The sequence below is a fragment of the Hylobates moloch genome, unplaced genomic scaffold (assembly GCF_009828535.3).
Source record: "Hylobates moloch isolate HMO894 unplaced genomic scaffold, HMol_V3 SCAFFOLD_8, whole genome shotgun sequence".
Classification (NCBI taxonomy): domain Eukaryota; kingdom Metazoa; phylum Chordata; class Mammalia; order Primates; family Hylobatidae; genus Hylobates; species Hylobates moloch.
Window position 1 is genome coordinate 9,962,368 of NW_026652283.1, and position 24,445 is coordinate 9,986,812.

A 24,445-nucleotide genomic window follows, 5' to 3' on the forward strand; every position below is an offset into this window, starting at 1 on the left:
TTCATTGATATTGTTTCGCTTACATTCATAAGTTGACTAGAATATCAGGAAATGACCTGAAAATAATTGTACAATTTAAATTCGAGCTATAGAAGACAGAGAAGGAAAGAAACAGTGGAACTCCTTCCCCAGGCGGATGACTTAATAAGGAGGAGAGAAGCTTGCTGGAAACATCAAGGAGAAGGGGTCCTGGAGGTTCTTACAATGTGAACATGGGTCTCAGATTCTAGAGTCCCAAACACTCAGAAAGAGACACCACCATCAGAAATTGCAAGCTGATTGTTTTATTGGTATACTGAAGTTAGAGCATGACGGCCATGTTTCATGGCATTTGAAACACTGTTATCTTCTTATTCACTTCCTGAAAAAGACAAGCAAACAAGGAAGATTATAGACAACACTTGACATGGCAGGAAATGTCTAATCCCTCACTAGGGGTTACTGCAGTGATGGAGATGCAAGCCCCTACTCTTGCCCTCTATCCCTTCTACAGCCCCCTTCTCCTTAGTAATATTTTCTTTGTTCACTCTTTAAGCCATTGCATGTAATGTGATTTAAAGTGTTGCTTAGATGAGAAAGAGAAACAATTATTGTTAAGTTGTTCATGCTTTGTTGCTGTTGGTTATGTAAGAGCTATTTTTACAAAGATGGGCACTGCAACATCTCACTATAATAGTGAGAATGTGAATCCAGCCTCAATGTCCAGTGACAGGGATTGGTTAAATAGATTATGGAACAACCAAACAATAGAATAGTATACAATTGTAAAAACAAATTAACCAATAAACACTGAAGAGATCTAAATGAACTCATGAGAAAGTTTTCTAAACAATAAATTTTTCCAATGAGTAAGACACAAATCTGAATATACAGTATGGTATAAGTGGTTGTAATAAAAGCATTGTATATATTTATGTAGCAATAAATATTTCAAAAAGGAGATTCCAAAGAGTAAAAGGTGGGGGTTTAGAGAAGATAGAAGGGAGGAAAGATGAGTTAGGCTCTTACTATTTAGCTCTGTACATTTCAGTTCAGTGAGATTAGTTTTTGTTAGCTTAAGCATGTATGACTTTAAATGTAAGTATATTAAAAATGAGATACCATTAAACAACTGAAAGTTCAAGGACCACTTAGCAGGAATACTGGACCTGAAAGCCTGACATGAGGCAGGACTGCGCAAAGCATGTTCAGGTGAAAACGTTAAATGGGAGTCTCAGTTTGAGGAAAAAAAACAGAGAGCCAAAGGGGGAACATGGTTCTATGTCCTCATTGTCAACTCTATTTAAGACATGTAATTCGAAGATAGTGATTTTCAAAATCAGAATTGCCTTCAAGAGCTTCTGTAAAACACAGGGTCTTGATACCCTATATAAGAATATCTGAATAACAGTTTTTAGAAATGTGTTCCAGTACAAGGCAATATTAACAGGTTTTCAGAGGATTCATTGGCACAATGAAGTTGGAGAACTGTAGCAGTTGGAGCCTTTGATGGATAATAAACTGGAATCGTACCTGTTATTGAATCCTAGATTACTGGGGAGGCTGCCCCTGTGGAGGTCCTTGTGGGCGGCCCCCTTGGGGAGGTGGTCCTTGGGGTTTTCCATGAGGAGGTGGGGGATGATGGTGCTGATGGCCTCCCTGTGGGGGTGGTCCTTGTGGCCTTCCGTGAGGAGGACGGGGATGGCCTCCCTGTGGGGGTGGTCCTTGTGGCCTTCCGTGAGGAGGATGGGGATGGCCTCCGTGTTGGGGTGGTCCTTGTGGCTTTCCCTGAGGAGGTGGTGGACCTTGTTGGTGCTGGCCTCCTTGTTGGGGTGGTCCCTGCTGAGGGCCATCATCCTCGTTCCCATCACCAGCAGAGGGTTGAGATTGCTGTCCTCCCAAAGGTGGTCCCTGATGCTCGTCATCTAGGAACTGCTCAGAGTGTCCTCCATCTGTGTGAGTTGAAACAAGAAGAGCTGAGCTCAGTGCTGGAAAACCCTCCTGGCTTCGTAACTCTCTGTCTTCACCACACAGCCCCTCTCTCACTGACCTGCCTCTCAACTCTCAACCTTCCTCCTTCCCAAGGCTTCCTGATTAGAACTCCTCTTAATCCACATAAGGTGATGAAAAATCAAATTTCTTTACTCATGGTCCCCAGAATCAAGGTTGAGAGAAAACTGCTTATATCTCTGGGGCACTGGTATTAGCCAATTTCTGACAAGAAAATGATGATAAGAAGACACTGGAGAACTGATCAATCCTTCAGGAAAAAATGGAGACAGTTTACTGAGAATTTATTGGGATTTACCTGATATTACGAAGGGAACGTCTTCCTGACTGACATCTAGAAAAGAAGTACAGGATGATGGGAAAAGTTACTTCATGAATCTTTCAGGGCTCATAGTGTTCCAAGAGGAAAAGGCCCCTCTGATCACACCCTATGCATCCCCTTGGTGACCTCATCAGCCACTGTCTGATGCTACTGGAAGCGGAGGAAGATGTAAGGGGGAAGCAGGGTTGTTACTACACTGAGCATCAACCAGGAACTCAGCATAGAAGGGCCCCTGTGTGTCCTCTTATGATTCCCCAAGGCTTAGTGCTTATTTAGTTAAACTGCTCTGAGTATTTCAATGACATATTTGGGGATTCTTCTGCCCTCTTTCATCTGTAAATATGTTGCTTATGTTTGCAAGCTTTCTCAACAGGAGCCACCAGACATAGCCACTTCGATATAATCTTACACATGCCATTCCCAGCACATTGAAATACTACATTCAGGAGAGAGAAAAATGACAATGTTTCACTCTGGTTATTCTCTAACTCTGTGTAGACAGAGACAAGTGTTTACCCAATTCTCTGCCTCGGCAGTAGCTCTGACATATGTTTATCTTCTTCATCGATGCTCATCCACTGTACAGCAGAGCCACCATCATCCCTGTCTACTGAGATCAGTACAGCATCTTCACAGCTGCACTTCCCTGAATCTGTCTTGCATTCTCCACGTCCTTCACAGCAGTCCCATGTCTCTATATAATGCAAATCTCACCCTCTCACACCCCTAGTACAAATTCTTTATCGGATTCTATTTGTGCAACAAATAAACTATGAGACCTTGATGAGGAATGAAGGCACAATAGGTCTTCTGATCCTTGGCATGAGAACTCTGCAGTCCCATCTGTTTTCTCATCCTCCTCTCTTCCCTCCACTTTCCTCCTCTATAGCGTTTGCCTGTAAACCCCAATCAGAGTCATAATATCTTCCGCCAATCCGTCTTACCTTCACTTGAGTCCTGAGCTGAGCTGAAGGCCAGCAGGGCCACTGACAGCAGAATCAGAAGCATCTTGCAGGAGGCTCTGGTGTCACTCCCAACTTTGTGCTGGGGGAAATGTGGCAGCTCCCTTTATAAAGACAAGCAGGACAATGGCGCATTTGAGCTCCCTACGAGGTGGGCCTCCTCACTTCAGAGGCTGGGTTCTGCTTTGCTTACTTCAGGTCAAGTGTATCCCTCATTTCTTTTAGGACTCTAGCCCAGCAGGAAGGGTTGGGTAGGATGTTGTTTGCATCTAATTTCTAAAAGGTACAACTATGACTTGGATAAATGTTTGGACGGAACTGTGTTCAAGCAATCAGTACAGTGTCAGGATTGAACTTTAGAGGTCATTTGTTTTTCAATCTGTTTGGAAAGACTGCTATTCTGCTTTCCACTGTGCTTTTCATTTGTGTGTATGTGAGTTTGTGTGGGTGTGTCGGGGGGTGGGCAGCAATCCTACAGCTAACAGTGAAGATGGTCAATATCTCTGACTCCTTTTACAGCCTATTTCCATCTCTCATGATGTGTGTGTGTGGATATTTTCACATTTAGCTAAATTTCTCATGTAACAGAGATGGTCTTGCTTATCTGTGAGATGTGTGAGGACAGCACACTCCCAGGCACACATATATGAGAGAAAGGTGCTCACAGCCTGCTCAGGCTACAAGAATTGTCCAAACTTCTGTGAATCTCACTACACTCAGGCAAGCCTTGGTGCTGTACAACAAAGGCAAGCTAAAATATTTGCATTTTAAAAATATCTTTAGGGTTTATTAAAGCAAAACTGAACACAGAAACCACCAAGGAATTTCTAGACCTGAACGAACTGAGTATATGGTTCCCTAAGTGAGCCACATGATGTCATATAGCTAAGACCTCCACTTTCTCCAATATATTCTATAGAATTCATCCTCTACTTTATTTCTTCTAATAAATATTGTAATTGTCATCACTGATAATTAAATGGCCACAATTATACATTCAACTAAGATAATTTGTAATGCCTATCCAAGCCTCAATTGCCTTGATTGATTGGTCTTCTGTTTTTTACTCAGTAATTATGTCACCTGTTTCATCAGTGTTCTTTCTCACAGAGGATTTTTATCTGTAATATTCTAAGACTCATTCTTTCTCATTCTTTTTCTCGCACTTATTTGTTGATATTTTGTATTCTGGGTCTACCTTGCCATGTTTACTTTTCTTCCTATATTTTTTTTTTCTCCCCACAAGATGTCCTTTATTTATCCTTCTAAGTAATGGTGTGTGGTACTCCTCACTACCTTTACTTTCATTTTTGTCTGTATAATTTGACAATAAAAAATTAAGTTTCCAAAAAGCCCTCTCAGGGTCCTGGTTTGGTAGCTCTCTCCTCAGCTGCTGATTGCTCCATGATACCTAGAAATTCCCTGTTCATCAATTCATAAAATATACTAGACAGTATCACTAGCTGCACTTTCCGTTTCAGACCTTGAGTAGGTCTTGTGTAATTTTTCACTTTTTGTGCATGGCTAGTCTTTATTTGAGGATAGCTTGGTTGGAGGCATGGCTGAGAGGCCAGGTGACAGAAAATCATAAAGACAAGGCCCTAGACAGGTGTGCATGAGTGGATCCTGTGCTGGACATACGAGGGTCTGGTCTGGCTCTTCTGAAAATTTGCAGATAATAATACAAGAAGGCTTCCTAGTAGATTAGATTTTGCTAGAGACAACACTGTTCTTGTGAGGGACCCAGGCTGACTGGTATTTTCCCTGAAATAAATATAGACCTATTTCAGGGGGAATGCATTCTTAATTGGCAATTCTTCTCTGGCCCTGCGGGAAGTAGATCAGTTCTAGCTGGCTTTATGAGTTGTATCTTAGGCACAGAGTAGTTGCTTGAGTCCAGCAGCTCCCAATGCGTTATGGAGATTATTGTCTCTGGTTTTACCAGATACTGTTTCCCATAGGACCTGGAGATGAGCAGTCCTGCCTAGGTGACTTCAGGTCAACCATCATGTCAAAAAGGAAGGTCAGAGAAAAGGAACAAAGAGGAGTGCCAGGCACATATTGCCTGATGACGTGGGCGACTGAGGAAGCTGCAGGCCTGGTACAAGACAGGTTTCTCCTTGGCAGCAGAGTATAGGAAAAGAATAAGAAATGCTCCCAAAGGTCACTCAGCTCAGGCCTGTTCCCTAACCTCCAATGTCAGCAATCAGAGAGAGACTAGTATATCAGGAAAGAGTAAATATCAGCTACGCTCTCACTAGACACTTCAAAAACAGAGGTAATGGAAGAGCTGAAAGGGGCACTGTCTGTGAGTGAGGGTGGGTGAAAGGGAGAAGCAGGACTGCTGCAGGAGCTTGGGTACCTAGAGGTGGGTGGCAGCCCTCAGCACCACACTTGCCTTCTACTATAGATGTTCATATTCTGAGGCCCTGAAGGGCCAGTCTTCAACATATGAAACTTTAGGATTCATCTCTCATAACACATCTCAACATTTTCTCGGTCACTGACAGGTGTTTACCTAGTGGTTCAAAAATCCTCACTCCCTCCAGGAACTTACGCATTAGCCGATCTAATTGCCTCCGTTTTCAAAGTACATCCCGAATATGACCACTTGCCTGATCTTTACTAGAAGGTGATTGTTCAGCCATGATGCTCTCTCCTGGAGGACTTTACCAGCCTCCAGCTGGTCTTGGTAATGTTCTTCCCCCAGCTCATCCCATATCAGTTCCCTCACAACAATCAGATTGATCATTTAAAAGTAGAAATTAGGTCATATCACATTTTTGTGCTTCAAATCTCTCCTGTTTTTTCTTCTGCACTTGTGATAAGATCCAAATTTCATGCCTCAGCTCTTTCACACCTACATGCCTCACTCTTTTTTGAAAACCAGGAAGCTCTCTGAATGGAACAGAAAGTAGAATCTTCTTCAACTTCACCATGCTCTAGTTTGCCTGGAACACTAAAGATGGTTTGCCAGGAAAGATGAACATTGGCAGAGGGGATAAACCTCTCTGAGAGTCAGTGAGTTTCATTGAGTCGCTGTGGTCTGGCAGTGTTACGAATTGGCAGAATTATTGTATTAATTGCATCAATTAAGCATTCTGATAATACAGTTAGCAAATAAACACAGTAGTCTCTAAGACTTCAACTTGCTTTGACTTGTCTAAAAATTTTGGTGACACTATTATGGCGGTCTTCTATATTTTTTAATTTGATGTTAATGGTCCATAAATATATATATTTCGCAATTAATTTAGCATATTTCTTTTTTTTTTGAGATGGCGTCTTGCTCTGTCTCCCAGGCTGGGGTGCAGTGGCATGATCTCAGCTCACTGCAACTTCCACCTCCCGGGTTCAAGCAATTCTCCTGCCTCAGCCTCCCGAGTAGCTGGGATTACAGGCGCCCACTGCCATGCCCAACTAAATTTTGTATTTTTAGTAGAGATGGGGTTTTGCCATGTTGGCCAGGCTGGTCTCGAACTTCTGACCTCAGGTGATTTGCCCACCTTGGCCTCCCAAAGTGCTGGGATTACAGACGTGAGCCACCGCGCCCAGCAACATTCCAATTAGCCGAGCATGGTGGTGTGCTCCTGTAATCCCAGTTACTTGGGAGGCTGAGGCAGAGGAATCACTTGAACCCAGGAGGCAGAGGTTGCAGTGACCCGAGATCACACTACTGCACTCCAGCCTGGGTGACAGAGTGAGATCTGTCTCAAAAAAAAAAAGAGAGAGAGAGTATGCAAGTTTTAAAACATACAATACATACTTTGGCACTTCTTCTATTGAAATCTTAGGAGTCTGTGTACTCTCTCCTTAAATCTAGAATGGTTTGTGACTAATTCAACTAGTAAAAGTGCTATAATAATTCTGAAGCTAAATCATAAAAAGCCATGTGGTTTTTTCTTAATCACTGCAACATTTACTCTTGGAGTCCTAAGCCACATGTAAGTAGTCCAACTACTCTGAGGTCACAAGTCCAAACCACATGCAGAGGCCATGTCCAGGCCCTCTGGCTCATTGTCCCACATGAGCCCAGCTTTTAAGTCCTTTTACCCCAGGTACTAAACCTATGAGCCAAGAAAACTATATTTGACCTATCTGATATGGTAGATACTAGCCACATGTCACACATAGCTTTTTAAATTCACATTAATAAAAATTAAATAAGATTAAAAGTACAGAGCCTCAGTATTACTAACCATATTTCAAATGCTCACTAGCCACATGTGACTATCGACTATTTTATAGCCAACATACATAGGGGATATTTCTATCATTGCCTATCATTGACATTTCTATGTATTTATCAGCTCCACCTTAGATAAGTTCAGCCCCTAGTCACTTGAATTGCTCCCCGTTGTTCATAACATTCTGGCCAAAGGCTTAGACATTCTGGAACAAAAAGAAGCCATCCCTGCTATGCCTTGAACAAAACCCTAACCTACAGAATCTTTAAGTGAATTAGTCTATTCTTGCATTGCTGTAAAGAAACACCTGAAACTGGGTGATTTATAAAGAAAAGAGGTTTAATTGGCTCATGGCTTCACAGGCTGTACAGGAAGCATGGCAGCATCTGTATCTGGGGAGGCCTCAGGAAATGTATAATGATGGCGGAGGCAATGGGGAATCAGATACATCTTCACATGGTTGGAGCAGGAGGAAGAGAAAGAGGGGGGAGGTCCCATACACTTTCAAACAACCAAATTTTGTGATAACTCACTCACTCACTATTGCCACAACACGGCCAAGGGGGATGGTGTTAAACCATTAGAAACTGCCCCCCATAATCCAATCACCTCCCACCAGGCCCCACCTCCAACATTAGGGGTTACAATTCAATATGAGATTTGGGCGAGGACAGAAATTCAAACCCTATCAACAAGTACAATAAAATGGCTGTTATTTTACACCATGAAGTTTCTGGGTGATTTTATTATGTAGCAATAGAGCATCAGAATAGAATTATTTCGCATATGAATGGTATCAATATTTTGTTATTTCAAATTTCCATGTCTCTTTTTCTCTTCTATCCCAAATAAAGGTATCCATAGCATCTTTATTTTCCTCAGTGTGAGAGGAACTTGTATATATTTTCTATAATTTTTTCGTATGTTGAGCTGAACTTAATCTTAATTCTAATGAGATCAAACCAGGAAAGGCCAGTTAGTCACATTCTTTGTGTAATTCAACTGCTGCATTTCCCTCCCAAAGTAGCTAGTCCAAAATTTAGTGACATTCAGAAACAATGGAGATATAATATAGGCCTAAGAGGATTCAAAGAAATGAATGAGTTGGACAGCCCACCAAAAGATACATCCTAGGTAAATTCACAGAGAACTCCATGACTAAAGGAAAGGTTAATTGTGGTAGGCAAATATGAAATGCAAACAAAACTGAAACTGAAATAAACAAAGGGAAATTCAGGAAAATATTGTATGCTGAAAAAGGGTTATTTTATTTGTCTTATTGAATATCTTCTTTGTTCCAGCCCTCTAGGAGGTGGCATGCAGCATTAAATACAACTATTTTTAAATGCCCTTAATAAGTTGACATTCTGAAAAGACGAACTCTAAACAGATAACTAATAAAATATATATCATACAGATATAAAATATAGTTTATAAGAAGTAGAGAGGGGAAATAGAAAGTGTGTCAGAAGAAGGGTTGAAATTTTAAATAAGGTGATTAGGGAAGGTCTCATTGAGAAGGCGATGTCTGAACCAAGACCTAAAGTAGGTAAAGAAATTATCCATGTTTTGTCTGGGTAAAGTACATTCCAGACACAGGGAACAGCATTATCAGTGTGCTAACATTGGATGTACCTAGTGTGTCTGAGGAAGAACAAGGAAGCAGTGTGACTGTTGCAGAGATGAGAGAGTGAGACCACTAAGAGTGAAGTCACAGAAGGAAGAGGCATGAGGGCAGCCATGTGGCCTTGGCCCAGCCAAGCCATGGATGTGAGGATGCCCAAGGCCTTGTAGCCTACTCTTCACATCACTGTGCCCAGAAGGCAGCACATACAGTCAAAAGAGATTATTTTAAAACTTTAATATTTAACGCCTGCCCTGCTGTGTTTTGTACTTGTGTGGTGCCTGCTGCCTCTCTCTTGTGGCTGATTTCTCCCTTTTGGAATGAGAATGTCTACCTGATGCCTGTACAACAACTGTATCTTGGAAGGAAATAAATTGTTTTTTATTTCACAGGCTCACACTGGAAAGAAATTGACTTGAGTCTCAAATGAGACTTTGGACTTCAGACATTTGAATTGATGCTGCAACATGGTAAGAATTGGAGGACTATTGTTGGGATGGAATGATTACATTTTTTTTATGTGAGAAGGACATGAGTTTTCAAGGGACCAAGTTAGAATGCTATGGTTTGTACATGGTTGGTTTGTCCCCATCAGAACTCATATTGAGATTTGATCCCCAGAGTAGTGGTGTTGGGAGGTTGAGCTTAGTGAGAAGTGTTTGAGTCATAGGGTTGGATCCCTCATGAATGGCTTAGTACCATTTTCAATGTAGTGAGTGAGTTCTCACTCTCACAAGACTGAATTTGTTCTGGGGGAATGAGTTGTTTTTCATGAGAGTGAATTGTTATAAAGCCAGGATGCACCTTTGGTTTATTCTGTCTTCACATGTGCCCGCTTCTACTTTGACCTTCCCCACCGTGGTTTGACCCAGCACAAAAGCTCTCAGCAGAAACTAAGCAGATGCTAATGCCATGCTTCTTGTACAGCCTGCAGAACCATGAGCTAAATAAACCTCTTTTATTTGTAAATTACTCAGCTTCAGGTATTCCTTTATAGCAACACAAACAGACCAAGAAATTGGAGAATAATATTTATAAAATTATTTCAGTGAATTAAATTAGATAAAATGGACAAATTCTTTGAAAGAAATTACTGAATCAGGCATACAAAGAAGTAGAAAATCTTAGTGTCTATTTTTAAAAATTGATTTCTTAATTTAAAACTTTCACACAAAGCAAGGGATGACTTGAATGTTTACTTTCATCACATATTTAAGAAGAAAAAAATACCCCTCTACACAAATTTTTCAACAAACTCTCATAAAGGTTAACTCTGTGAGCTTTATTTCAAGAAGGAAAGTGGGAATCTACCAGAATCGTAAGAACACAGATCTCAGGGAGGGGAACAAGGGCAAACAGCCCCCATGATGGCATCCAGTTATAAAAGTGAGTGAAGCTCCAGTAGGTGAGAGAGGCAGAGAGTCTCCCTCTGTGACTCACCTTTCCACTGGGGATCTGAGGAACCCAGACTGAGGAAGAGTACGTTGTTTCTCCAAAGCCCTGGAGATAACTTGGAGAGAGGCTTAGAGACACTGTAAGGGAAAGACATTGGGAAAAGTTTCAGGCCTTTTCTCACACCCAGGACTGAGAACAGGGTACCATTTTTAATTCAGGTGCATACAAAGTCAATCAGTCTTCAGTGGCTCGGCAGCGTAGCTGTGCAGGCATTTTAGTCTTAGGCCAGATATTGGAGCACCTGCTCTAGAGCAGAGTGGGCACCTCCATAGCCAGAATTGTGGGGAAAAAAAACCTTATCAACAAACACTGAAATTGTGCTCTCCCCCATCACAGGCCTGGGTCAGGAGGGGAGTTGCTACAGCCAGTTTATCCTATGTGATGAGACTTGCAACCAGGCAGCTTAGCTACCTGGAACTAGTCTGTGTGTGTCATTGCTGGGTACCCCACCCTGCTCCCCTGTGATTGTGGTGCAGCAGAGTCTCCTCCACTCTACCTCTAGGCAGAAATCTGGGCATTTGGATCACTCATTCACCTAGTTCAGCAGTTTCATCTGCTCCATCCTTCCTGTGCAGATATCCTGGAACAGGGAGGCCCTCTCTGCTTCATGCCTAGGCAGATCTCAGGATTTTGGAGCACTTTCTAGCATGGTTCAGCACCCTGAACCACCTAACCTTCCTTGACGTAGGTCATGGTGCAGTGGGGCCCTCTCTGCTCCACATCCAGGCAGAACTCTAGACATCTGAAGCACCCATTCATCTGGCTCAGCAGCCTACCCTCCCCTACCCTTCCTGTGCAGATATTTTGATGCAGGGAGGTCCTCTCTGCTGCATACCCAAGCATTCAAAGCACCTGCTCACACAGACTGGCAACCTGTGCTGCCTCACCCTTCCTGTGCAGAGATCCAGGTACAGGGCTGACCCTCTCTGTTTTATGCCCAGGCAAATATCCAAGCATTCAGAGCACTTGCCTGCCTGATTAAGCAGCCTGAGTCACCCCATCTACCCTGTGCAGAAATCTTGGTTGGTGGGGGTGGGTTCTGCTCCACAAACAGGCAGATTTCCAGGCATTCAGAGTCCCCACTCTCCTGGATTAAGAGTTTAGGCCAACCTCTCCAATATCCCTGTGCAAAGAACTTGGAGCCAAGGGGGTTACCTAGCTCCATCCCTAGACAGAACTCTGGTCACTTGGTAGATTTCCCTCAGTGTTGGTGCTTATGTCTGCCATTGGAAGACCTATAGGTGGACCTGCCTTGTCTGGCCCCACCCACCTTGCACCCCATAACTCCCAAGGCTGAGCAGGGAATTCACACCACTGTGTACTCCATGAGTCAGCCCATTATCTGCAGCAACAGAGAGTTTCTTCCAGTAAACAAGGATCAAATATATAACCATCACATTGTCCACAACTGGCTTTTACCTATAAGTGCCATCTACTGGCTTGCAGGTTGAACCGCACAGTCTAATATAAAACCTGCAACCCATAAGTGCATAGGGCTATAGAAGCTGGGCAAAAGACCCTACCCAGAGTTCTTTAAAGTCACACCTCCTAAGGAGGGAGGGGAATGGAAAGGGAAAGAAAAAAAGAACAATAATATTATAGGGAAATGAAGAAAAAAATCCTACCTTATGAAAATAATTACAAAAATTAGAAGTGCCAGTATTGCAGAGGAGGAGGAAACAGAACAAGAATTCTACCACCATAAAAAAGGTGAATGTAATGAAATCAACACCATCAAAGGAGCACACTACCTCTCCAGCAATGGTCCCTAACCAAAACAAAAGCTTAGGTATGACAGATAAAAAATTCAAAGTATAGCTTGTAAGGAAGCTCAATGAGATGCAAGACAAGGCTGAAAATGAACACAGAGAAATTTATAAAGCAATCCAGGAAATGAAGGAAGAAATAAACATCTTACAGAGAAATCAATCAGAGTTTCTGGAATTGAGAAACTTACTTAAGGAATTATAAAGTACAATTGAAAGCTTTATCTCATAGACTGGACCAAGCAGAAGAGTTTCAGACCTTGAAAACTGGTCTTTTGAACTAACCCAGAAAAAAAAAACAAAAAGAATTTAAAAATATGAATATGGTCTTAGAGCAATATGGGATTATGTGAAGCAACCAAACTCATAAACTGCTGGCATTCCTGAGAAAGAAGGAGAAATAGTTAATAACCTGGAAAACATATTTGAGGAAATAATTTAAGACAATTTCCCTAATCTTGCTAGAGAGGTAGACATACAGATACAAGAAATCAAGAGGACACCTGACTGATGCTATAGGAAATGAACATCACCAAAGCGTATAGTCACCAGACTATCCAAGGTCTACACTAAAGAAAAAAATCTTAAAGGCAGCTAGAGAAAAAGATCAGATCACATACAAAGGGAACCCCATAAGGCCAAGTATATAGCTCAGCAGAAACCTTACATGCCAGGAGAGATTGGAGGTCTACTTTCAGCATTCTTAGAGGAAAGACAATTTTCCAACCAATAATTGTATATTCCATCAAACTAACATTTATAACTGAAGGAGAAATAAAATCTTTTATAGACAAGCAAGGGGTAAAGGAATTTATTACCACTGGGCCAGTCTTACAAGAGATCCTTAAGGGAGTTCTAAACATGAAAATCTGCTACCAAAATAGCACACCTGAGCACATAGCCCAAGACCCTATAAAGAAACCACACAATAGAAACTACAAAACACCCCGGTAACAACTTCACAATAGAATCAAAACCTCACATAGCAATATTAGCCTTGAATGTAAATAGTCTAAATACCCTCACTTAAAAGTCACAGAGTGGCAAATTGAATAAAAAACAAAAGCCTCTGTCTGCTGTCTTCAAGAGACCCATCTCACATGTAATGCTACTGTTAGGCTCAAAGTAAAGGGTTGTAAAAGGATCTGTAACACAAATAGAAAAGAAAAAAAAGAAAGAATCACTATTCCTATATAAGATAAAATAGATTTTAAACCAACAACAGTAAAAAAAAATCACAAAGAAAGGCACTACATAATAATAAAGGGTTCAATTCAACAAGAAGACTTAACTGCCCCAAATATACATGCACTCAGCATTGGAGCACCCAGATTCATAAAACAAGTACTTTCAGACCTATAAAAAGATTTAGATACCCACTCAATAATATTGGGGGACTTCAACACCCCACTGAGAAGATTAGACAGATCATTGAGGCAGAAAACTAACAAGGAAATTCTGGACTCTTGAAAAAACTCTCAAATAATTAAGCATTGAAGGAACATACCTCAAAATAATAAGAGCCATCTATGAGAAAACTACAGCTAACATTACACTGAACATGCAAAAACTGAAATCATTCCCCTTGAGAACTAGAACAAGAAAAGGGTCCCCACTCCCATCACTCCTATTCAACATAGTATTGAAAGTCCTAGCCAGGACAATCAGGCAAGAAAAAAAAAAGGCATCCAAATAGAAAAAAAAAAGCCATAGTCAAACTATATCTCTTTGCTGATGTGAATCCATACATAGAAAACCCTGAAGACTCTGCCAAAAGGCTCCTGGCACAGATAAAGGACTTCTGTAAAGTTTCAGGATACAAATCAATGCTCAAAAATCAGTAGCATTTCTATGCACTAAAAATCTTCAAGCTGAGAGCCAAATCAAGAATGCAATCCCATTTACAATAGCCTCAAAAAAAAAAAAAAAAAAAAAAAACAACAACTAGGACTACAGCTAACCAAGGAGGTGAAAGAGAACTGTGAAACACTGCTGAAAGAAATCACAGATGACACAAACAAATGGAAAAGCATTCCATGCTCATGGATAGGAAGAATCAATATTGTTAAAATGGTTGTACTGCCCAAAGCAATTTACAGATTCAACTCTATTCCTATCAAGCTACCAATGTCATTTTGTACAGAGCTAGAAAGAAAACTATTTTAAAATTCATATAAAACCAAAAAAAGAGCCCAAATAGCAAAAGCAATCCTAAGCAAAAAGAAAAAAGCCAAAGGAATCACATTACCTGACTTCAAACTATGCTAGAAATCTACAGTAACCAAAACAGCATTGTAATGTTATAAAAACAGACACATAGACCAATGGAACAGAATAGAGAACCCAGAAATAAAGACACACAACTACAGCCATCTGATGTTTGACAAAATTGACAAAAATGAACAATGGGGAAAGGACTCCCTATTCAGTAAATGGTGCTGGGATATCTAGCTAGCCATAAGCAAAAGAATTAAACTGAACCTTTACCTTTCACCATATACAAAAATCAACTCAGGATGGGTCAAAAATTTAAATGTAAGACTTTACACTACAATAATCCTGGAAGAAAACTTAGGAAACACCATTCTAAACATTGGCCTTGTGAAAGAATTTATGGCTAAGTTCCAAAAAGCAATTGCAACAAAAAACAAAAATTGACAAGTGGGACCTAATTAAACTGAAGAACTTCTGCACACATTGTATAAACTATCAACTGAGTAAACAGACAACCTATAGAATGTAAGATTTGCAAACTATGCATGCAACAAGGGTCTAATATCCCAAATCTATAAGGAACTGAAACAATTGAACAAGCAGAAAACAAATAACCCCTTTAAAAATGAGCAAAAGACATGAACAGGCACTTTTCAAAAGAAGACATACAAGCAGCCAACAAATATTTTAAAAGGCTCAACATCACTAATCATTAGAGACATGCAAGTCAAAACCACAAAGAGGTACCATCTCACACCAGTCAGAATGGCTACTATCAAAAAGTTAAAAAAAAAAACAAAAAAACAAAAAAACAAAACAGATGCTAGTGAAGCTGTGGAGCAATGGGAACACTTGTATCCTGTTGGTGGGCATGCAAATTACCTCAGCCACTGTAGAAAGCAGTTTGGAGATTTCTCAAAGAACTTAAAACAAACTACCATTCAACCTAGTCATCCCATTACTCAGTATGGTGTATGTACGCCACACTTTTTTGGTCTAATCCTTTTTTTTGTGGGAGGGGAGGACAGAGTCTCACTCTGTTGCCCTCTCACTCTGTTCACAAGAAAATAAATCATTCTACCAGAAAGACACATGTACTCTCACAATTTCATTGGAACACTATTCACAGTAGCAAAGGCATGGAATCAACCTACATGCCCATCAACAATGGATTACAGGCCAGGCACAGTGGCTCATGCCTGTAATCCCAGCACTTTGGGAGGTCAAGGTGGGCAGATCACCTGTGGTCATCAGTTCAAGACCAGCCTGGCCAACATGGCGAAACTCTGTCTCTACTAAAAATACAAAAATTAGCTGGGAGTCCTGGCACCCACCTGTAATCCCAGCTACTTGGGAGGCTGGGGCAGAAGAATTGCTTGAACCTGGGAGGTGGAGGCAGCAGTGAGCTGAGATCATGTCACTGCCCTTCAGCCTGAGAAGCAGAGTAAGATTCTGTCTCAAAAAAAAAAAAATGGATTAGACCAAAAAAGTGTGGTATATATAGACCATGGAATACTATGTAGCCATTAAAAAAAATGAAATCACGTCCTTTGCAGCAACATGGATGCAGCTAAAGGCCATTGTCCTGAGTGAATTAATGCAGAAACAGAAAACCAAATACTGCATGTTTCACTTATAAATGGGAACTACACAATTTTAACTAACACTACTAAGTGATAGAATTGAGAATTGTACCTCTGACTCCAGACTCAGTCCTTAACTATTATAGTGTTTTTTGTGGAGACCATATGAGTGCAGAGGTGAAAATACTGACAGATATTGAAAGATGCCATTGGGTAAGTAAACTACAAGAGAGTTCAGAGAAATTAATGATAAAAATGATTATACCACTCCTCTCACTTACCTAATTTTTAAGCAAACCCATTTGGGAGGTCCTTTCTAAAAAGAAAATAAAAGAGAGAAAATGAGAATGCTCAAGTAGATAGTACTATTGAAACAGGTTACTAAAAATGCATGTGGTATCACCAAAGAACCCGTTCTGACAGCAGATAAAATGAAATCAGGCTTTCTGTCATTATACTCAAGGATAACTGTGCCTTATTGCAAATATTTATTCCAACTGATCCATAAAATATCTTTGAATTTTGAAAGCAAAAAAAGTTAAAAATAATTTTCTTATAGGAAAATAGTTGATTATTGAACTTCATTAAAAGTTTTTAATATCCTCTCTTTGAAAGACACTGTAAAGAAAATGAAATGACAAGCCTCTGGCTGGCAGAAAATACTTATAAAACATATGTCTGATAAAGAACTTACATTCAGACTGATATGGTCTGGCTGTGTCCCTACCCAAATCTCATCTTGAATTGTAGCTCCCATAATTCCCATGTGTTATGGGAGGGACTCTTGGAGATAATTGAATCATGGGGGTGGTTTCTCCCATACTGTTCTCATGGTAGTGAATAAGTCTCATGAAACTTGATATTTTTATAAGGGGTTTCCCCTTTCGTTTGGTTCTCATTCTCTCTTGACTGCCACCATGTAAGACGTGACTTTCACCTCTGCCATTATTGTGAGGCCTTTCCAGCCATGTGGCACTGTGAGTCAATTAAACCTCTTTTTCTTTATAAGGTACCCAGTCTTGAGTATGTCTTTATCAGCAGCATGAAAATGGACTAATACAGAGACTATATAAAGAACATTTACAACTCAATAATAAAAACAGAAAGCAATGAATCAAGCTAAATAGCTGGCAAAAGGTTTAAACAAACATTTCATAAAAAGAGGTTTTATGAATGACCCAAAGCAGATGAAAAAATGTGCAGCCTCACTAGCCATTAGGAAAATGTGAATTAAAACTATGATGAGATGCCATTACATTCTGACTAGAATGGCCAAAATAAAACAAAACAGAGTACCTACCAACTGTTGGCCAGAATGTGAAATAACTTGAAACACTCGTATATTGCTGGCAATAATATGAAATGGTGCAACCACTCTATAGAACTCTGGCAGTTTTTTTTTTTTTAAGTTAAACATACACTTATCATATGATTTGACATTTTTACTCATAGGTATTACTCAAGAGTGAGGAAGTTGTATATCCAGAAGAAGAGACATACATGAATGTTGATACCAGTTTTATTTATTATGGCCAATAATTGAAAACCATTCAAATATTCATTAACAGGAAAGAGAAATTTTTTAATGTGGTATATCCAACACTGCTCAGGAATACTGCTCAGGAACAAACTACTGGTTAACACAACAAAATAGAACTTCAAAAACATTATGCTGAGTTAAAGAAGCCTCACATATAACAATACACAGTCTATAACTGTGTGTGTGTGTGTGTGTGTGTGTGTGTGTATATATATGGCATCTATATATCTATATCTATAGATATATAGATATATAGATGCATAAAATTCTAGAAATCAACGAACTCTCTTATTGTTACCAAAAGCAGATAAGTAGCTGCTTGGAAAAAAGGGCTGGAGAGGAGAGGGTAAACTGCAAAGGGCACTAACATTGTGGTCATACAAGTGTATACATTGTCAAAACTCTAACCAAAATGTGGACTAACATGTTGCATTTTATTATATATAAATTATACCTCAATAATATTTACTTTAAAAGGCATAATGTAAAATATGTATGTTCACATACATACAATTACTAAAAAACCCTTATCTTTTTATGTGGCAGTTACTCATATTAAACTTTTTAACCCTCTCAATTCTCTCAACCCATCAGTATAGTAATAGTGGCAAGTCCAAACTTCCCTAATTCTATTCCAAATAACTGTTCTAGTTATCTGTAATTCGCCATTTAAATAGGAGTACTTGAGATAATAAAATAATTACCTAAATCACCCATCCCAATGAATGATTTAGAATTGAAGAGCCATTGCCAAACAAAAGATTGTAGATTTACAATTAACATCTAAGTATGCTGTAGTATATGTTTTTAATTTACAACAGAATCTGCCAATAATTTCCTCAAATAAGTTTCAAATTCCTAATAATGTAGAAATACATGTCATAAATACATAATATTCTTAGGTAAGATGCTATTATAGAGAAGAATTTAAAAAATTTACAGTGACCTTCACAATAAAAGAAACCAGGGGAAGCATAAAATATCTTTTAAACTCTTTGTAGACTCCTGTTTCTGTCTGCAATATTCAATAATCTGTGGTCTGAATGGCTTATGAAATTGTGAGTTTCTCATCGTTTAGCCCATACCTTAGCTGCCACCAAAAGAAAGGCCTGTCTTAACTTAGAGTTTCCTAGAATCAGAAGAAAGGAGTGACTTGAAGGATAGAAGACTCCAATCGTCTCACAAAGCATGTAGATCACTGTGTTCTGATGCAGCTCAGAAATCCATGATATGAGAATACATAGAAAGAAACTAGCATAGAGTAAAAGGAATGAGATCACAATTTTCAAGGCATTTGTATGGACCTTGGTCCTGGGGTCTCTGTGTCCTTTGTAATTGAGTTGCATTTTCTGGAGATGTTTCTGCAGGGAGAAAATTAACAGGAGAAAAGAGATGAGGGCCACAGTAAATGGTGTTAGACTGAACATAGTCATAGTGAATTTGACCGACACTGAAAATGTTGCAAAGTCACTCCTACTGAAATTCCAAGTTGTGTTTCTTTCATATCGGTCCAGCCAGTCTTTTATATGTATGTTTATTTGTATCAGATTTAAAAATAAGAAGACCAAGGTTCCTAGCAGTATCATCAGAATCACTTTGTTTACTCTCCACTTCAAATAGAGAAAAGCAGGGCTAGAGAAACTCGCTATTTTGAGCAAATGAAAGATGCTGAGGATTGTAGCAAGCCAGAGACTGAAGTGATTAGAAACTATCCAGCTAAAAATCATAATTCTTAATCCTGTTCCAGACACAAATATGGCTAGAGAATGCAGAGCTAAAAACCAACTTACTAATATTTCCCAGATTAGCCCAATTCTGGAGATTGCCAAGATAATGAGGATTTTATCAACTGAGGACAGCTCTCTTTTACTGACCCAGTCAATGCAGTTTATCAGTACTATAAATCCATTGCTCAAATTCCCAATTATGAATTCTGCAATTATTACAAGAGTGAGGATACTCGGCAGGGCACTTTCCATGTCAGAACAGAGAAAGTTCAATGTCTAATGTCACTGCTGGTTATTCACTGATCTAAAATGTTATTCATATCCTTGAGTGTCCAGTGGAGTTCTTCTTCCTCCTCCTTTTTCTGCTCCTTCTTTCATTGTTGGCTCAACGTCAAAGTAGAAATCTGTAAAGTTTGCTGATCGATATTCACATAGCTGTTCTGGTGATATCTTTATTTTTCTTCAATTTCTCTGCAGAGAAAGTTCAATGTCTAATGTCACTGCTGGTTATTCACTGATCTAAAATGCTATTCATATCCTTGAGTGTCCAGTGGAGTTCTTCTTCCTTCTCCTTTTTCTGCTCCTTCTTTCATTGTTGGCTCAACATCAAAGTAGAAATCTCTAAAGTTTGCTGATCGATCTTCACATAACTGTTCTGGTGATATCTTTATTTTTCTTCAATTTCTCTGCTGAGCCCTAGCTAAGATATTTATGTCTTCACCATGGGCAGAAATATTTCATAGATGATTATGAAGCAAAGTTAAACTCACATTTGCAACCATGCAAATAAAGATATATTCTCTTTCATTGTTTTGTACTTTTTTGCCTTGTCTGAGTGTAGAAAATTAGATTCAACCAGCTCGAGTTCTGAGGTACAAATATTATAAAATCTGATTCATAGAATATGTAGCTAAATGAAGCTTTTATGGCTAATAGCATAGCCAATGAAGATTTATAAAATACGCAAAGACAGACCTATGCTATTTCAAAAGAGTGCTCAATTTCTTGTGGAGCTAAAGCTGAATCTGGTCAATACTGTGACTAAAGAGAAACTCGTTTACAAAGCATCCATCTTTCTCATTCCCTGCCTCATCACTACTTGGCAGTGCTCACCACCATCCCTCCATAGGCACCAAATGCCTTCACATTTTATCCACTTTTCCCTTCATATTTCTTTTTTAAACTTAAAAGTGATAAAAAAACAAATTTTACAAAATCAGCAACAGCTACCAAAGAAAGCAGTACTGTATCACATCATAACTTGCAAAACTGATAACCAAGCCAAGAAACATACACTAGTTCCCCTTATCCATGAGGCATATGTCCCAAGACCTCCAGTGGATGCCTAAAACAGCAGATAGTACCAAACTCTATATACAATATATTTTTTTCCTGTATTCACCTACCTATGATAAAGTTTAATTTATAAATCAAGCACAGTAGAAGATGACAAAAATAACTAATTATAAAATAGAACAATTAAAACAATATACTATAATAAAAGTTGCCAGGGGTTGTGGCTCATCCCTGTAATCCTAGCACTTTGGGAGGTTGAGGCGGGAGGACCGCTGGAGCCTAAAAGTTTGAGATCAGCCTGGGCAACACAGGGAGACCCTGTCTCTAAAATCCATAAAAATTAAAAAAATAAAAAGTAAAAAATGTGTTTAAATGTATAGTGTGGTGTCTCTCACTCTCTCAAGATACCTTACTGTACTGTACACACCTATTTTTAGACTGTGGTTGACCTTGGGTAACTGAAACTGCAGATAAGGGGGGACTAATGTGCTCATTGTGAAGAGTCAAGTTTCCTCACCCCACCCCACTCTTTCAAAAACTACCAAAAAAAAGTGAATTACCAAAATTCTGAAAACGTGGAGACTCAAGAAAGATTGTCTAATTCAAAATTAATGTAAATAAAACACTTTGTTATCTTGATTATAGGATAATAAGTAGCCATTTAGCTGGATGAGTACAAAGCTATTTTTATTTAATAAACATATAATTTGTGAATTATGAATGCTTATATTTTATTACTCATGCAATCTTTATTGGGTGATCTACAGAGTACTAAAAAATGTACAAAATAATTGCATCATCTTTAATGATTTACAAGTTTCAATTATAACTTAAAATAGGTAGATATTTTCTATTTTGTTGTTATAATGGTATATTTGTCAAGATAGAATAGAAAATATCTCCTTTAACAGTTTGTTAGCTTTGTATATTTATGACCTTTAAATATCTAGCTATGTGGCATGTGGTCTTCCATTTGCATTCTTGACCTAGACCTGAAGAGATCTTTTATACTTTTTCATTTTAGGGTGGTCTTCCCACCTATCTAGAGAAAAGGGTTTGGGGATGCTGGTCACAACTTGATAATACCCCAAATCTGTACAAATAGGCCTGAGGGATGGTACTGTGCTTGCTGGTATAAGAAAAAATACCATAGTTTTTTAGAACTTGTGACATAACACATGACAAAGACATAGAGAATGGATAGCAGGCTTGCGGTTCTGAGCTGCATTTTCCTGGTGTGTTTCCATAAGAGAAAACATTTACAAATATGAATTTAATCAAAGAGATGTAGTCTCTCACCTCTATAAGAGAAAGAGAATAGATGCTAGGGAGCATCACAGAAAAGCTTTTCAGCAGTCTGAACTGAAAAGGAAAATGAGGCAAAGGGCAGGAAGAGGAAACAATGAAAGGTTTGAGTATGTAAAGTATTTTTTAAGTCACTGATGGATGCAGTTTGCCAATGTTGTGTTAGGATATTTGCATCTATGCTTATGATGAATATTGACATTTAATTTTCATTTCTCATATTGTGCCTATGAGAATTTGGTATTAAGATTTAGCTAACCTCATATCATTTGTTTAGAAATTTCTTTTCTCTTTTTCATTTTTGCTGCCTATTATTGTTACATATAACACATATAGAACATTTAAAAGTTTAAATGCTATAGTATAAAGTGCACGCTGATTTAAATACCTCCCATGGCAAGAAAGAGAACTTTGTAAACCCCATAACACCTTATTTGCTCCTTTCTAATCATAACCCCTATCTTCATTCCAGAAGTAACAACTATCTGCAATTCAAATCACGTTATTGTTTAACTTTGTATATTTTAATTTGAATATGTATCCCTAAGCACTAGCTTGGTTTTGCCTGGTTTTGGATTGCACATGAATGGAATAATACTGCACATAATATTTTTGAATTTAACTATTTTTGATCAATATTATGTTTTTTAAATTAATCATGTTGCATATAGAGATAGATCGTTTATTCAATTGCTGCATAGTATTAATGGAATGACAATTCAAAATTTATCTAGTCTAGTGGAAACACAAAGTTGGTTTATTTTGAGTTTGGAGACTATGATGATGACGATGCTACAAACATTCTTTAACATGTAACTTATTATTGAGTACATGAGCATACATTTCTATGATCTTGATCTGGAACCATTCTGTCGCCTATTTCTTCTGGTCTTGTTTTGGCAGTTACGATTTTTTAGATATTTGTCAGTTTCAATTATTTATGTTTTCATGTAATTTTAATTATAATATCATCTTATTAAATTTTTAATACCAACAGAATATATCCTTTAAATTCTTCATATTATTTGCTTTTCTTTTCATGATTTATCTTACCAGAAGTTTGCCTATTTTGTTAGTCTATTCAAGTCTGTCTTGGTTGATCTTTTCAGATGTATTATCTTTCATTAATTTCATCTCTTATATTGTTATTTAATTATTTTTACTTCCGTTGAGTATGTTTGCTGTTATATTCCTGGTATATGTTTTCCTCTTAGAATTTTTAAGCATTTCTCACAAGGTTTTACTATATTTTATTATACTTAATTTTAAATATTTTCTAAATTTATTGTGATTTTTCTTCCACCATAGACTATTTTTAAAATATATGTTCAAGTTTCCATTTACATAAAATTTTCTCTGCTAAAATTTATGTTATGCATATATGGTCAATTTTGATAAATGCTTTGTGTTTGCTGAAAATAATGTGTATCCTGTAGCTTTGGGGTGCAGTGTTGCACACATCTACTAGATCTATTTGTAATCATATTATTTAAATCCTATTTACCTTTTCTGAGTTTTGTCTTCTTATTCTATTATTTCTTGAGATTTAATGTTAAACTATCCTGCTATGAGTATAGGTTTATCTATGTCTTTTAGAAGTCCTGTCAACTTTTACTTTACATATTTTGATGCCATGCTGATGGGTGCATACAGCATTAGAATTGTAGTATCTTCATGGCAAATATAATCGCTACTCACATGAGGTGACATTATCTATTCTAATGTCTTTTTCCTTAAAATCTATTTAGCCTCACGCCTGAAATCCCAGCACTTTGAGAGGCCAAGGCGGGCGGATCATGAGGTCAGGAGATCGAGACCAGCCTGGCTAACACATGGTGAAACCCCATCTCTACTAAAAATACAAAAAATTAGCCGGGCATGGTGGCGGGCACCCATAGTCCCAGCTACTTGGGAGGCAGAGGCAGGAGAATGGCAGGAACCCGGGAGGTGGAGCTTGCAGTGAGCCAAGATCGCGCCACTGCACTCCAGTGTGGGCGACAAAGCGAGACTCCGTCTCAAAAAAAAAAAATCTATTTAGTATATATTAAAATGATTACATTAGCTTATTTTTGTTAGTGTTTTATGGTGTGATTTTTCTAAATTTTACTTTTAACTTCTCTTTGTTATTAGGATTTAGATATATATCTTGTACATAGCATAGAGGTCTTAAAATGGGACCTAGAGCTGTATGCTAACATTTTATTCCTTGTAGAATAAGAAATGTAGTCTTGTAGGAGTCCCCTCTCTCCCTTGAAGTTGTATATTATCATGTAAATTTTTGGCCAATAAAATATTGTGGAAATGACATGTTGCTTCAGAGTGAGGGCATTACTCACCAGTATAAGACTGCAAATTTCTCATCATTAGCTTGCCTGTGTTGTGCAGCACCAAGGCTTGCCTAAATGTAGTGAGATCCACAGAGTTTGGAAAGTTCCTATAGCCCGAGCAGGCTGCGGGGCAGCTTTCTGTCATCTA

The 24,445-nt window shown here is 38.6% G+C and overlaps 2 protein-coding genes across 5 annotated transcripts in view; both read right to left on the minus strand.

Annotated features, from left to right (window-relative positions):
• Nucleotides 1-268: 268 nt before the first annotated feature.
• LOC116472686 (salivary acidic proline-rich phosphoprotein 1/2) overlaps nt 269-24,445 on the minus strand; it is a 113,297-nt gene continuing 89,120 nt past the window's right edge. For 2 of the 4 annotated variants that reach the window (XM_058442051.1, XM_032159634.2), the window contains 5 exons: nt 10,525-10,616; nt 3,256-3,377; nt 2,288-2,323; nt 1,513-1,931; nt 269-361 (listed from right to left, as the gene is read on the minus strand). In XM_058442051.1, the coding sequence (XP_058298034.1) occupies nt 1,531-1,931; nt 2,288-2,323; nt 3,256-3,319 (501 nt within the window). In that variant the 5' untranslated portion in view covers nt 3,320-3,377; nt 10,525-10,616 and the 3' untranslated portion in view covers nt 269-361; nt 1,513-1,530. Of the gene's footprint in view, nt 362-1,512; nt 1,932-2,287; nt 2,324-3,255; nt 3,378-10,524; nt 10,617-15,853; nt 15,952-24,445 lie in introns of those variants that run through there. The other 2 variants (XM_058442052.1, XM_058442053.1) reach the window with 2 other exon arrangements.
• TAS2R13 (taste 2 receptor member 13) lies at nt 18,710-19,621 on the minus strand. The gene has a single exon (XM_032159632.1). It carries the CDS (start codon nt 19,619-19,621, stop codon nt 18,710-18,712), a length of 912 nt encoding a protein of 303 aa, XP_032015523.1.

Excerpts from the sequence above, each read along its gene's own strand:
- TAS2R13 (XM_032159632.1), bottom strand. The coding sequence starts at position 19,621 with ATGGAAAGTGCCCTGCCGAGTATCCTCACTCTTGTAATAATTGCAGAA.